The sequence below is a fragment of the Schistosoma haematobium genome, chromosome 5, assembly GCF_000699445.3.
Source record: "Schistosoma haematobium chromosome 5, whole genome shotgun sequence".
Lineage (NCBI taxonomy): Eukaryota > Metazoa > Platyhelminthes > Trematoda > Strigeidida > Schistosomatidae > Schistosoma > Schistosoma haematobium.
The window spans coordinates 5,186,244-5,203,437 of record NC_067200.1 but is presented as its reverse complement, the minus strand read 5'-3'; the positions used below and the strand labels follow the sequence as shown (position 1 = coordinate 5,203,437).

At 34.2% G+C, this 17,194-nt stretch overlaps 1 protein-coding gene across 2 annotated transcripts in view; it reads right to left on the bottom strand.

Annotated features, from left to right (window-relative positions):
• The window catches only part of QRICH2_1 (Glutamine-rich protein 2), a 104,579-nt gene that overhangs the window by 52,340 nt on the left and 35,045 nt on the right, over positions 1 to 17,194 (bottom strand). Inside the window, exons 8-12 of one of the 2 annotated variants that reach the window (XM_051217352.1) lie at positions 13,955 to 13,987; positions 12,008 to 12,130; positions 8,984 to 9,031; positions 7,513 to 7,635; positions 4,959 to 5,033 (exon numbers count right to left, since the gene is read on the bottom strand). In XM_051217352.1, coding sequence (XP_051064742.1) covers positions 4,959 to 5,033; positions 7,513 to 7,635; positions 8,984 to 9,031; positions 12,008 to 12,130; positions 13,955 to 13,987 — 402 coding nt within the window. The remainder of the gene's footprint in view (positions 1 to 4,958; positions 5,034 to 7,512; positions 7,636 to 8,983; positions 9,032 to 12,007; positions 12,131 to 13,954; positions 13,988 to 17,194) is intronic. The other variant, XM_051217353.1, reaches the window with a different exon arrangement.

Here is a 17,194-nt window from a genome sequence, read left to right as displayed (position 1 = left end):
ATGTATGTAGTGCATATGTGCGTATGTGCGTGCGTACGTATATATTTGTTAATGATAGATAGACTAAGGAATTTTATTACTGATAATCAATACATTGTAGATATCATCACTTAATATTCCCTAATCATTATCTTTGTTAAGAAAGAGGGAACAAATTAAGAACTTTCGTCTGAATTTGATTGAATAGTTTCACAGTATTTGAGGGTCGAGTTAATGTGATACATTGAAAAGAAAGAATATAGTTGTTTTTTGATGAAGTTTTGTTCTATGAACTGGATGGTTTGGTCATTATCAGAACAAAATTTAAGTACCTGATGATATCGTTTAGAAGAATGATAAAAGTTCCATGAATAAACCATCCAGATAGAAGAACAAAACTTTATCAAAATCATCCACCTGAGCTATAAATCTTCTCTACTAGTCAATCAGTCAGCTATAATGTAGGACCAGGCACATATGTGCATCGCTCCAAGTTGCCATACCTAGTTAGCACAACTACATGAACATCAGATTCATAGAGGTAGTTACTTCAACGGTAGTAATATATAAAAGAAAGATTGCATATAAAGATATAGTACATGAAGAAAGAATTAGTTCGTAGAAAAAAAATGAAGTGATTTTAGTCTCATAGTTTAAGGGAAGACAGGGAGTGTATACACCGACGCCATTGTGATCGATTCTGAGCCATGTCACCAAGAGTCTCCAACCATTGGTTACGATAGTCACGCGGACCCCAAACAAGTAGTTTGCATCTACCAACATGGTTCAGACTAAAAGTTAATGACTTCAATCACTGGTGCCACCACTATCTAAGAATGTACTTATGAAAATCCCAGCAAATGAATTTGAAGTAAATCGGACGTTTCACCTGGCAATCTGGTCTATGCTTTTTCAAGGAAATTTAATCAAACATCAAAATTATCGAATATAAATAGATACATGGTTGATTATTTATCTACATTTTATGCATACTGTTACATTTTTGATTCATATCATTATTTCAAAACCTAACCAGAGACAATATACAATGAATGAAATTTCTTCTCATACCACTTACGTATACACACATTCTGTTATTGATCGAGTTTTGTTCTATGAACTGGATGGTTTGATCATGGAGCTTTCATCGTTCTTCTGAACCACATCATCAGCATAAACTTCAGATAGAAGACTTCAGAAGAACTGTGGAAGCTCCACGACCAAACCATCCAGCTCAGAGAATAAAACTCCATCAAAATCATCCACCTGAGCTACAAATCTTCTTCAACATCTCACATTCTGTTATTTTAACGCTTCGATTCATACTACATGCCTCTCACACACTAATACAAATACTTACGTTGAACATTGTTAACATAGATTAGATGGTGTATTCAGTATACAGAGAACTGGAGAACCATGTATTCGATAATTTTGATGTTTGATTACATTTCCTTGAAAAGCTTGGACCAGATTGCCAGGAGAAACGTTGGATTTACTTCAAATTCAAATACATTTTTACTCTTTAATGAGGGAACAAATTGTTTTGATGAGATTGTGATAATTTTTAGGTTACGGTAAATTATGACCTTTTTATTTTACATAGTTTATCTCATCTGTTCAGTTTGATAAATTTATGCATAAATAAACGAGTGGGAATTATGTCACTGTTCACAAATGATTGATTATTGGGTAATGATCAATGTCATATGCATCAGGTCTTTCTTAGTGCAGATCGAAGTCATTGATAGCCTGGATAGCTCAGTGATGATAAGATCTCTGACTGTGAAGCTGGGTGACACGGGATCGGATCCGTTAAGAAGTATCAGTTTCCTCAAGATTACAGGTACACCTTGCTGGAGAGTGCCAAATAGCATGAAATCCGGGTCCAGAGTTTCCTGTTGACTACCTCCAACCATTATCTTATTATGTCAGTGCTTTTTTCTGTATGGAATGACAGATTGGTTGTCCCTAAGTTCTCATTCAATACAGATTATTGAAATTAATTTTAGAATTCGCTAGATTTTAACAACTGTACCAGGTTAAATTATGACACTTTCTTAGTGGTATACGAGGCGAAAACGTGGAGAACTGCGAAAGCCATCATCAAGAAGATTAAAGCGTTTATTAATAGCTATCTACGCAAAATGCTTCAGGTCTACAGGCCAGACACTATTAGCAACAACCAACTGTGGGAGAGAACAAAGCAGATCCCAGTGGAGGAAGAAATCAGGAAGAAGCACTGGAAGTGGATAGGACACACATTGAGGAAAGCACCCAACTGCGTCACAAGGCAAGCTCTCACATGGAATCTTCAAGGCCAAAGGACAAGAGGAAGACCAAAGAACACATTACGTCGAGAAATGGAAATAGACATGAGAAAAATGAACAAGAATTGGATAGAACTAGAAAGGAAGGCCCAGAACAGAGTGGGTTGGAGAATGCTGGTCGGCAGCCTATGCTCTATTGGGAAAAACGGGCGTATGTAAAGTAAGTAAGTAAACCGAGTAGTATACAATAATAATCTTATGTGATATAATTGTAATCAAGATGTTACTCATTGTTTTCATGATAAAGACGTCACCCTTGATTGTTTAGTTGAAATGAACTGGAAAAGACCTCGTAAGTTCAATATATCTTTGATAGTGGATATTCTTCATTATTGATTTGTTTTCTTTTTTAGGATAGAATGGAGAATACCTAATTCTGAGAAGTCATTTAATCATTTCCTAACAATGATCTCAATCAGGTAGTTTAGAGAGATTATTTACAACTTCAAGTTAGGTTTTACCATTACTGGGCAATGAATAGCACTGAACTGATTGAAACACCTCAGTGATATTTAGTCAAGAATTTATATTTGTACGAACAAACAATAATCTTTCAGTATATTTCTGAATATTATCGAATCAGGATATGGATATTATTGTTGAGAACAAAGTGAAAATTGACTTGTATCCCCTAATAGAACCTTGGATCTCCAATTGGTGTGCGAACATTTATCCGCTCGACTAGTGAGTCTATATACAATGTTGTAAAAGTCTAACTTCAATCAATCTATCTACTAATGTTCACGGTGTGTACCATCCTCACATTCGACAGCGTTCCTACATTCCAGTGTTGATGTTCACATTTGAACTTGAAACCAATGCCTTTCACTACAAACATCTACAAATTATCCACTGAGCTAATTAACCAAGATAGCTAACAGACTGTGAAACAAAAATTATAATACAAACCCCGAAATATAAAATTCACACACGTAGCACAATCTGATGACTGTCTTGATCCAGAATCTCAGTAGGTAATGTATCATTATTGAAAGAAAGAGACACTGGGTTCTAACCTCAATCTGAAAAAATCGACACCTGTTTCAGTGCATTTAGGTGACGAGTCTCAAATAAAATGAAACAAAAGTCTAAATTTTGCTTATAGTCGTTATCCAACTTTAACAAAAATCTAGCTGAGTACAATAGCTCACTGGAGTTTCACTAGGAATACAAATAAATGAATATTATCATAATCATGAACTGATCAATGTAAGACCACCATTAAAAATCTGGGAGAATTGAACGGCCATTTCATCCTATTATTCGGGGCTCTTCAGCAGTCTGAACCAAAGACCCCCCACCATGGATCCAAACCCAACATCTTCGGTCATGTATGTGGACGCTTAACCTTTAGGTTACTGAGCCGGCATCCAAAAATGTTAATGTCTAACTTTGTAGATCCAGTTAGATTTCGGTTCAGATACTCTGAAACTCACCTCTTAGTCAGGACCAAAACATTCTTTCAATAAAAATTTCCAGGAACACATTCTTAACATTATAATCTCTATGAATCTCTCAGAAGTTTAAACTACGTAACTGTTTAAATGAGATTCATAAATTCAGAGTTAAAATATTAAGGTAACAAAGTATATTTTAGTCGAAAGCAAGTCACCGGGTCATTAGAAAATAAAGTCATAAAATATAAACTACTCATAAGTAATCAACAGTCCGTTTGAAAAACGATTTTTTGGACAGTGTGATAACATAATCAGCTTTGTTAAATATTGTCTCAATATTTCGTTAATTTAATGGGAATTACGTTTCATTAAAGCATACTTTAAAAAAAGACAGATAGTAACTAAGGACAGAATATAGGAGGGGGACTTAAACTTGGTTAAGATAACGCATTACGGATTTGAAGAAAAAGTTACTGAATCTGAGTCTGAATGTAGTTACCAACACGGGTACAGGTACGTGCAGCTGATGAGTCTCAGATAGGATGAAACTCACTCCTTGAATTTTATTGCTAGGGATTATCCAACCTTATTGAAAACTTGTGTATAAATAGAAATATTGAGGGAATCCGCCCAGTATGTATATATTCTAGAAGTGATTGATCAGTCAGAATTCTTAATATATCAACGGAAAGATACAACTAGTTATAATTTATAAGCTTTTCGATTGGTAAAAAAGGACTGCAAACAACGAACCACTTAACAACTATTGTTTTATGTTTCCTTATTTCATAGTAATGTGATCATTGATTAACTAATCAACTTCAAACTAAACGAACCTCCCTAAACTGTCTATCTAAATAAATAAACGTTTTACTATGTGGAATTTGTAATGATTGTAGTATTTTCAAAATTGACATCACAAACTGATCTTATCTTTACCACCACTGAATGCCTGGAAGTATTAGATGGCAGTTTCACCTTAGTATGAAACTCCTCAACAGTGTACACTCACGATCTCGCGCACAAACATTGAACCTCTAAACTATTCAGTCAGCATCCAACCAGTGGATTCCGCATGCAGGATCATGTATACACACTGCTGAAGAGTCTTGTAAGAGGAAAAAACAGCCGTTGAGTGCTTCTAGCGTTTTGATAGTGGTCTAGCTAATGTCGGTTCGTGATTTCGGTCGTGAAGATAATATTGAAATGAATCAGCTTTTTTTTCAAACAAAAAACATTTTACTCAACTAACCTTGTCTAATTGTGTATCAACATAATTTGCATCTGCTTTACGCGTTTCCAAATCATCTGCATACTGTTTAACATCCTAAGATTTTATCATTTAAATATGAAAAACAACATGTATCAGTATTTAATTTATTGAGGGATTCATTTTTCGTCAATTATTTAGCACCAAGTTAAATAATAATAAAAATAAACAAGGATGGATAGTGGCTAGCAGTGATATCCAGGAGGGGCGTTTCGTCCTATTCGAGACTTGTCAGCTGTATGTACCTGCATCATAGATTTGATGTTCACTCTGGGGCTGTAACTCAGTACCATTCGCTTCAGATGTCATTATGTTATCCATTTAGCTACTGAGTAAACATCAATTCTGGGATACAGGTACACCCAACTGACGAGTCCCAAATAGGACGAAACGCGCATCCTGGATTTCAATGCTAGTCACTATCCATCTCTGCTTAGAACGCTTGTGGATGAAGGTAATATCAAGGCAATCCGCACAGGATGCATATATACGAAAAAGAGACTGATCAATTTCAGTCTTAAGCAACAATTGAAAGATTCAAGTAAACAATACAAAGTGAACAATAACAATAGAAAATTATAAGGATTGTCAATCTCAGTTAAATAGTTCAAGTGTACAAGATAATTGTTAGAGATTATTATTTTTAACGCAGATTTGGATTATAAACATACACACACAGAGTGAACATCGATTCCTTAAGTCAATCCGTTTTAATCAATGTAGAGCTTTGTACAAATGTACATCAGATCAAGTTGTCGGACCACAATAACATGAAGGAATACTAAAACATAAAATCTTCAGTAGGATAAGGAATGAATATATATTTATCATTCTGACTAGTTTTGAAGCATATCAAATAATGTCTTCAGTCACTGATCGTAGTTATCACACTGACCTCATTAATGTATTTCTATATCATTTAGTCTGACCTAGACTAACAGTAAACTGATGCTATGTTTAGGTTTGAGCGCTCTTAGCATTCTTTCAACTAAACTGTAACAGCTAGCACAAAATCCAAGTTTAGGATTATTATTAACTTTTAATCATTTAGGATAGATCGTTCATGAAATACATAGGCTGTCAGAGAAATACGTAAGCAAAGATTAGAAAAAAATTTATAAACTTTTAGATATAAAGACCAGAGAAATTTTAAGATACTATCGATTTGTATAAATATGCTTGTCGCATATCCGTTTCCAGTGTTTGAAACCTTAATAGACAATCTCAGAACTAAGGTTCTTCAACTGCCTCTCATTTTCTCACATATACTCTCGCAAATATCAGAAAGCTCAAGAAACCGTACATCTTTATTATTGTATGTTGATTATAATAAAAGGTCAACATATAACCTCATTTATCAAAGAAACATGAATGTTAAAAGTTGGATTCAAGAAGCAGTCTACACTAGACTACTACTGTAAGCCTGAAAGTACTGGACGATCGTTTCGTCCTAGTATGGGACTCCTCATCAGTGCATCTTCACAATTTTGAGTGCTGGACCTTCGGTCTCATATGTGATTATTTAACCTTTAAAGTACTGAGCCTGCATCAAACGGGGTTAATGCCTAACTTGGATCGAAACCATTCATCCATTGTCTGAGATAGATAGCTGTCTCATTCCAACACGGCTTCCCACTAGAACTCACTAGGACATGAATTTATTGAAATTGAAACTTCTTGAATTCAATTCTACTTGAGTATATTGGGGTTGACTATTGGTGTGAAGTTATGAAATAATACCAGACAATTATAAAAGGCGTCATGGCTTTTAAGCAATTACTCATGGAGAGTCAGTCGGTCAGTTACAATGTAGGACCAGGCACATACATACATCGGTCCAAGTTACCATACGTAGTTAGCACAACTACATGAACATCGGATTTATAGAAGTTGTTAATTCAATGATGGTAATATATAAAAGAAAGATTGCATGTAAGGATATAGTACATGAAGAAAGAATTAGTTCGTAGAAAGAAAGATAAAGTGATTTTCATCTCGTGGCTTAAGCGAAGAAGGAAAGTGTATACACTTACACCATCCTGGTCGATTCTCAGCCATGTCACCAAGAGTCTCCAACCATTGGTTACGATAGTCACGCGGACCCCAAACAAGTAGTCTGCATCTACAAACATGGCTCAGACTAGAAGTTAGTGACTTCAAGCACTGATACCAAGTTCTGGTTTGGCCACCCCTAACATTCTTCCGACCATACCCAACACTAATCAACATTGCGCGTCGTGGTACTCGGTGTTCAGGCATACATAACATGTGGCCCAACCATCTCAGTCAATAAAGATTCACAACCTCATCAACTGATTTACCATCATTCCCTAATACTCTACATCTAACCTCACTATTACTCACCCGATGATCCCAGCAGATGCCGACAACATTTCTAAGATATCGATAGTCAAGTACCAATAGCTTACGAATATCTTCAACTCTTAATGACCACATTTCACAGCCGTAAAGTAAAACAGAACAAATTGTTACACAGAATACTTATCCCTTAATTATTAATAAACGAATATCTCACCTTAACAGTTTCATGGAGTTTTTTAAATTGTGACTGTACATTAGTAACCGTATTATTCAATTGATTAATTTGTTCTTGTAATACTGACATGGTATTTTGTAGTTTTTTCAATAATTTCTTATCCTATTTTAATGTAAGTTAAAGAGATTAAAAAAAAAATGATCAGAAATGATAAAATGGAATATTGTACCATTTAAATAATCAACAATCTTTAAAGAATAATTGTGAGAAGTATGAGACCAAAGGTCTTGAAATTCAAGTTCCGCCTACGAAAACATTTTAAAATTAGGATGAAATGATCGTTCATTAGTTTCAGTTTCTCAATGGTGATCAACTATCGATCGATTTTATGATCTTAATCAATATCTGATGATATACGTGAATCCTAAGCGTTTGGAATCGATAGTCATTTTAATTATGATGAATTATGACTAGTAGTGGAAACTAGAACTTACAGTTTATATTATTCAGGACTCATAAGATGAATATTCCTTGTTGACGCATGTTATAATTCATAGCGAAGAAAAAGTTTAGTCAGGTCAAACAAGGATAAAGTACAAATGAAGTAAGGCTTTTTAATGATTGCCTCAAACAAATTGAGATCAGATATTATGTTAAAATCTTCTCAGTGTTTACTTGTAACTAACTGAAATGAAGTTATTAAATCTGTTAGCAGAATTAACTCTTAGTTAATACATACTGAAGCCAGGTTCAAATCGGTACACTCTGACCGATCAATCGGCGCCAGTGGATAAATAGAGAAGATTGTGGAAAATTTTGTATAACTGGCTAGGTTTTTAGTACCGGATTTTTGTTATTCAAGTCTAGTGAAATATCTCTTATGGTCTTCCAGTGGTTGTTGTGATTTGGGAAGAGATGGATGTTATATCCCGACGAGAATTATGAATGGTAACTGTTGGGATCTATGTATAGACCAATACTAAACGTATATTTTTATCGTATAATTGTTAAATAACTAAACTATTCATATTCATGTCCCTTTTATTATAAGCCTTATTTTGACCTATGAACTATTCTTGTACGATTTACCATTCTTGAATTATGCCCTGTCTATTATTCACTACCTCCCACATTCACAGCCACTTTTGGCCAATTCTCGTACAAATGTTGTTTCACATTTTATGGTACGATGTGGTCTGTTTGATTGGTATATAAAGTCAGTATGTTTGAAATATAAAGATTCATATTGCAGAGGCTGAGATCGGTGTTCTGAACTTAATAGGCTGGGCTAGGCAGGAAGCAGGACCGATAATGACTCTAAACTGTTCGTACTTGTTTTATGAGTCATTGGTCCAGACGATAATTCATTGTTCTCCAATTGCCTGTATCATTACATTGTATATTCATAGGACAACAGGGCTACAATTTATAACAATGAGTAAATTGTATCGTTCAATAATTACTACATATTAGAAGAACGTGGCAATAATAATTTTTCATTTAAACTTACATCAGACGGATAAGGCATATGAGGCGATGTCCCACAATCCACATAAATCTTCAAAGAAGAAGAAGACGATGAAGAAAAAGCAAATCAAATTACCAATTGATTGTTATCAATAATAATCAAGCAACAATAAATCAAACTGACATATATCATACTACTAAAAATCTGCGCGTTAGTAGTAGTTCAACAAACAGAAGAATTTTTCAACAACAAAAGAGCAAACAAACAAACAAACAAAAAACTAACTTAGCTCACTGCAATGACTAATTTCAATAAAATAAAACACACTCAGTGAAACAAAATGAAAACCCAACTATACACATGAACAAGATAAATGACATTTCAAATACACATTACTGAATTGTGATTATAAGTAATAAATCCATGTAGCCTGTAATGGATCATGGAAAGTGAAATTCAATATTCAACGATTTAAAAGTTTTTCATTTTTTTTTTGTATAAAAAGCAAACAAACAATCACTTTACTAAATTTACACAATTGTAGTTCAGTTTATGATTTTATTGAATTAAACACATAAAGATTGGTAAAAGGAGGCATCAAATAGATATGTGCCACATAAATCATTCGATTTGTGTTAGGGTTGAAATATTACTCAGGTGCCCAAATCGAAACAGATGGTTTTCTTAGGAAGTCATATCCGGAGCCTCCGACCTGAAAGTCTGATCCACAAGGCATTGAAGCAACGTAAGGAGATGCAGTCACATGGCAACCGGTGACCAACAATAGGTTCATACGTCATTTGTTTCTTCAGGATACTGGAGCCCATGTATACAATTGGTTTGGAATCAGGGTTTTCCAACTCTCTTAAGTGGATCCTCTTTGTCGACCAACACGCTTAAAGCGTTTTCTCAATTTCGTAAACAACACCACCACCACGAGAAGGTAGCCAGTAGGACTTCCCTGGCAGTGGTCATATGCACGTGGACAATTGAGAATATTTCGAGAAGGAGAGCTAACTCTAACCACTCTCGGCCGTACCAGGGCATTTGAGGGCTTGTAGTTCGGTAATTATTGATGAATAAGAATGTAATTTCATCTGAAGTGTTTCAACTTGTATATTCTCTCCCCCTAAAATCTGAATGAAGATTAGTGAAGACTGTAGTAACTTTAATAGCTGAATTCATGAGTTGATCTAAGGTAGATGGAGACATTTATCTACTTTAGACGATGGATGAAAGATTGCAAAAGATCATGGATCGATTGAAGTTGGACATTAACATCATCGGATGTCGGCCAGCTCAGTGGTCTAGATGTTAAGCGTCCATGCACGGGACCGAAGATCCTTGGTTCGAGTTCTGCATGCGAGGTCGTAGATGGTCACTTCTAAAGAGTCTCATAATACGACGAAATGGCCATCAAGTACTTCTAGGTTTTCAATGGTTGCCTGACATCAATCGGTTCATGATCTTAACCAAAAACTTAATAATCTCCACAACTCTATACTGAAAGCAATTTAACTAAATATTGAAATACAGTTGATTGTATTTGATGATTAGCTGTTTATCACATTATATTGATGATTATTATTATGTGCAATCTTAAATTGTTTTTAAACAGTCCGTTTATTAATCAACCTGGAAGTTGGTTATATTGTTTTCTTTTAAAATTATCAAGTTTTTAGCAACCTAAAGAAATATTCTGGTTAATTTTCGCCGTCGTGCTATTGATAAAAGAAATCAAATAAGAAGTGAATAAGTCTTCATTTCGATCTTCGCGCAGTCACAGTAGAGCGTGGGATTATCTGTTCAGACAAACAAAGCCTCTCAACATTCAATATAAGATAATGGGAAATACAACGCCTATACAAAATAAAGAAGTGAATGAATACTTGAAATATACTGTTTTGACATATGCTTAGCTGTTTGAAGAACATATCGAACTCAAAACAACTTTCAACCAATATAAAAGTAAGAATCTTAAATACCAACGTCAAGGCAGTTCTACTGTATGGAGCTGAAACTTGGAGAACTACAACAACTACAATCAAGAAGGTACAAGTATTTATAAATAGCTGTCTACGCAAGATACTCAACATCCATTGGCCGGATACCATCAGCAATAGCCTTTTGTGGGAGAGAACAAACCAGCTTCCAGTTGGAGAAGAAATAAGGAAAAGACGATGGAAATGGATAGGACATACATTACGCAAATCATCAAACTGCATCACGAGACAAGCCCTAACTTGGAATCCTGAAGGGAAGCGTAAAAGAGGAAGGCCAAAGAACACATTACGTCGGATAATAGAAGCAGATATGAAAAGGATGAATAACAACTGGAAGGAGCTAGAAAGTATTGCCCAGGACAGGATTGGATGGCGAATGCTGGTGAGTGGCCTATGCTCCTTCACGAGGAGTAACAGGCGTAAGTAAGTAAGTTAATTAGTTAGTTGTTTGACGTGAACTCTTAACCAATCAATCTAAGTTGTTACAGATATTCAGAAGCAGACATGCAAAGGATGAATAGTAACTGGAAACAACTGGTAAGAATTGTCCAGGATAGAGTTGGATGAAGAATGCTAATGAGCGGCCGATGTTCCTCCACGAGAAGTAACAGGCATAAGCATGTAAATTTTGATACAGCTATGAAAATAATATCAATGTTTATTATTTTAAAAACAAAACTATCTCACAATAAACCAAACACACCGACCCACCTTCAACAAACCCCGTCAAAAAAGCACAATAAATACATATCACAAACGTAGATGGTTAAAGATAAAAGTAAATCATAATAATAACTAATTGCCAAATATATTTAGATTAGTTAGCTGGTGAATTATATAAGACAGTTATAGAAACAATAAAAAGTGATTAATTAGCTGACTGATTATGAGAGTAAACCGGTGCATTGAAACATGTGAAATGACACACAGAACTAATATACACGTCTACATACATACAAACACATACACACACACACACATAGAAATGTACACACACACACAGAAAGACACACGTTACTATGTGCATTGTCTATATTACTTCTTAATTTATATACATATTTACCTTTTCTCTTTCTTTGGTTAACTCTTTAACAATAGCTTCTAAACTATATAGTTTTTCATATAATTCTGTTGGTACACCCAAACCTTCTAGTTCACTACGATCAGCTTTTTGTTTTATAATTCCCTAAAAGAATCCAATGAAGATATAAATATTAGATCATTATGAATTGTGTACTGTTTAAACGACTGACATTATTTTATATTCTGTTCTCAGAAAAGAAGGAAATGTTCCTCAAAGAAAGAAAAAAAGAAACAAAGATAGATAGATAGATAGATAGATAGATAGATAGATAGATAGATAGATAGATAGATAGATAGATAGATAGATAGATAGACAGATAGATGTGTGGATAGATAGATAGATAGATAGATAGATAGATAGATAGATAGATAGATAGATAGATAGATAGATAGATAGATAGATAGATAGATAGATAGATAGATAGATAGATAGATAGATAGATAGATAGATAGATAGATAGATAGATAGATAGATAGATAGATAGATAGATAGATAGATAGATAGATAGATAGATAGATAGATAGATAGATAGATAGATAGATAGATAGATAGATAGATAGATAGATAGATAGATAGATAGATAGATAGATAGATAGATAGATAGATAGATAGATAGATGAATACTCGCCTCACATTCGATATAATTTAGCTCCACTAGTTATGTCACTTCACTAGAACTAAGAAAATTACCTCTCAAAGCTAGTCACTACTAAGCACGTGATAAATGTCAGAACGGGATTTTGATGATAGTTGAGCATCATTAAAACCATGAACCGTTGCATAATGTGTGGTTTAAATAACATAATTCGATTGTTCCATTCTTAATAGTCGGTTGATTGTGTCATTATTCAATTTTTCTTTTGTCACTTAATAATTTAAAAGATTTTTTGGATATCTCTCTCATTTATAAGTGATTTCATTCAAAGATAGATACTATTTGAGGTTTACTCGATTTACAAGGACTTGATAATTACCTTGTTTCTGTTAGAAACTTTTCTAGAGTGTACGCCTAAGACATTGCTAGGAGACGGAAATGAAACTTTCATGTCTCGTAGGGAGCTTGTTAATATCAGATCATTAAATTTGTATCCAGTAACTTATACTCTTAATTCCAATCAATTTACAATAATGCATAACCATTACACAGTATCATTACTAAATCCTGTTAGTTTCTTACTAGAACATTAGACATCCATTTTTAAGCTTTTTATTAGTGAAACTAACTTGATTTACAAGCATATAATGACTAAAGTTAGGAATGTAGACCGCTAGATCCCAACTCATTGATTTAAACGGTAACATTCTTGCTACAATCCTAGATGTTCTGATTCTCCTGTAGTGAACAGAACACCGATGGGAGCGATCGAATGTATCTGACACAAAATTACAGAGCATCTCAATAAAATCTGAGAACCATATATTAAGTCATTAATTTGCAAAATGTCCACCAATTGTCTCAAAATGACTCAGAATTCATTGTCTTTACATTTTCATACAACTTGCATTCTATTCCCACCCTTACTTTCTTGATATTCCCCCATCTTCTCCTGCCAGACATTACATTTCTGACTTGCATAATATACTACTTATATCAATATAAATAGCACGCACCACACTCTTAATATTGTTTCGGGTATACACTGATAGGGTTGTAAAACAGAGTCAAACAAATATCCAATATGCCCAGATTTCTAATCACACTCAAACTGATGTCGATTCAAGACAAATAGCTGTTATATGAAAAACGACACAAATGATTTACAACAAAAGATTACAACAATAATGACAGTAATAAGAAAGATAGTCAGTCAGTCAGTCAGTTATAACATAGTGCCAAGTACAGTAATATATATTGGTGATTGTGTGCATGTAAGTTATAAACCATTCCGTTTATGGATGTGTGCACATGTATGTACATTAACTAACCTTTTCTAAATCTGTGTCTTGATGAACAGAGATCTAAAATAAGAAATTGGCTTCCTAAATAATAGTTTTCCTTAAAAGTAAAATCATTTTCTATGCTTAAGTCAATTTGATCCATGTCAAATTACGTATTATATATAAACCTTGATTGGTATAGAAGTAGGTTGGGAAGCGAATTAGAAATGACTAAGTTAAAATGAAACATTAGTTGATAAAGTCACTGACTAAGTAGGTTTCTAAGCTGTTCTGTTTCTGGTTAACGTTGTTTTTAGCGAGTTAGTTTTTTACAGGAGAGAACCAGACCCCAGCGGATGAATAAATCAGGAAGAGGCACTGGAAGTGAATAGAACACACATTGAGGAAATCACTCAACTGCTTCACAAGGTAAGTCCTCACATGGAATCCTCAAGGCCAAAAGAGAAGAGGAAGACCAAAGAATACATTACGCCGAGAAATGGAGATAGATGTGAGAAGAATGAACGACAATTGGATTGAACTAGAAAAGAAAGCCCAGTAGAGAGTGGGTTGGAGAATACTGGTCGGCAGCCTATGGTCCATTGGGAGTAACAGAAGTAAGTAAGGCTGCTCTCTTCATATGTGAGACAAACTATTATTTTTAATGTAGCAGAGTTTGGTACAACATAGAACTATCAGCACAAAGTATTTCAACAAGCTTCTGTTCTTTATTCCTTGACAGATCCTAACGATAAATATTGAGTGGTAGCCAATTAGAAGTTAGCAGTCCAGTCAACTGACATCTAAATAATGTACATTATTTTCGCTACATATTACCAACAACCACAATGTCTCTGAATAGGCTCTTTTGTAAGTTGTACAGTAAAATATTGTAAACTTTTCACAAATGGACCGGAATAAGTTACTTGATTAACAAACATAATGATATGTTAAACCAAACAGAAACAACTTGTTGAAATATCTAAATGACAGGAACAAGTAGACCAGATATTCAAACAGGTTACCTATACTAACTCATTAACAAAATATTGATCATACGTGACAAAACATTTACATATGGTACTTTTCATTAGAATATTTTACATACATTTTTTGTTTTATTCATACTCTTTATCGATTTGTTCAGTGTTACCTAAGAATAACTGACGAACAATCTCCAAATGTTCTTGCAACACTACGTTAAACGCTAATCTATATTCTATCCAGCATAACTTGCATTCACTTTTCTCTCAATTAAGATAATCATGGTAAAGAAGATTTGTAGCTCAGGTGGATGATTTTGATGGAGTTTTTTTCGCTGAGCTGGATAGTTTAGTCTTGGAGCTTTCATCGGTTTTTTTGAACCACATCATCAGCACAAACTTCAGATAGACGATGAAAACTCCACGACCAAACCATCCATCTCAGAGAACAAAACTTCATGAAAAAGAAGATAATCATTTTGGATAGTCCAAATTTTTATTTATTCTTTATTCAGTTTATTTGCTAGTGTAATTGATTATGAAGATTATTATTAGGTAATTGCTTGAGTGACGGTGAAGTGACCTTTAGAGTGGATACTTACAGATTAGAACTAAATGATGGTTATAAAGGAGTTAGGATTCTCATTTACAGTTGACGGTTAGGGTTAAAAATTAGATTTAGGGTTTTCATCATGAACTGATATCAGCTATAATGCTAAAATTCTATTTAGTCAAATGTATGGATGAATTTCGCGGCAAAATTCGTGACTCGTTAGATTATATCTGATTGGTTCATTCATAAATTATAGTTTCACCGAAGTTTTCAGAAATCAGGAATATATTAAGAAAAATACTTCAAGAGATATTAGTTCTTCAGAAACTTTTAAAAGAATTCTCAAAGGGAAATGATAAGTTAAACTTGACAGTAGAATACTTCTAGGAATTAGAAAACAGTTAGGAAGTTGATATGTAAACATTCAGATACAAAGCATGTCAGTTCTTATCGGTTTAACAAATACACAAGTCATTATGTGTACTTTCTAAACTTATGATGATATTGGATTTAAGTTAACGAACAGTAATATTTTGACTTTAACTGCTTGTGGATCAGTTTATCCAGCTGGCTTTATTTAAACACATAAAATTGGTAAAGGGGGGCACCAAATATATATGTACCACACTTCGGTAACTGATTTGTGCAATGGCCGTAATACTACTTGGTTGGTTAAACCGAAACAGGTGATTTATTAGGGGCTCATAACTCGTGCCTTTGACTTGAAAGTCTAATCCATAAGGCAGTAAAGTAACGTTAGGAGATGCAGTCCCATGGTAGCCGACAGCCAACACTCGGTTCATATGCCATTTGTTCTCTCAGGATCCTGGAGCCCATGAGTATCATCGAGTTGAAAGTGGAGTTTCTGAACTTCCCTAGATGGATCCTCCATAACCACCATCCCGGTTTGGGTACCGGACATTCCCTTTTTGTCTTCTCAATTTTGTGAAAAATACCCCTTCTACAAGATGGCAGTGAGTAGGACTTCCCTGACAGTGGTTGTATACGTGTGAGAGAGCATTTTTAGAGGGATAGTAAATTCCTTTCATTCTCTGCCGTACTAGAACATTTTGGGAAAGTATTCAGTTAGTAATAGATCTTCATTTGAATTATTGAGGTGGAAATTATCATAGACACGTTATCAATGAGTAATGATGTTAGATAATTCAAAACGGTTGGAAAGAATTCCTATTTCATGTAGTTTTCATGCTATTAAAGCCGTCATTTTCATGTAAGATCCGAATGGAATAAAGAAACACATTCCATATAAACACCAATTAACACAAAAAAAACTATGTGAAGCAAGACCCTATTGTAGATTGCCTTGGACTGCCTAACATTACAGTTTCTTGTTGTCATTTGCGTTGATCTTTACCTGTTATTATTTGCCTTTAAATCCTTCTTAGTATTCAAAAGAAAATAGTCAAAGTCAACATAATTGGTTGTCTCTAATTATTAAATATTACTAGCTTCTGATCGTTCTTTTTATGATCTAGGATAACGTTGAAAACACTTCATCCATTCATTGGTGAGTAGGAACCCAATAGAAAGTTCCAGAATAACAATCAATTGTGTGTTGTATCTTGATCAGATAACTACAGATGTTATAATTTATTATAACATGTTTCTAGTCGCATCCAGTGTACCAAGATCATCCATAAATCTGTAGTGACCTAATTTTATCAAGAGAACGCGATTGGTTTAATGGAAACAATTATTATTATAACCATTTGTACCAGTGATTGTTTTACT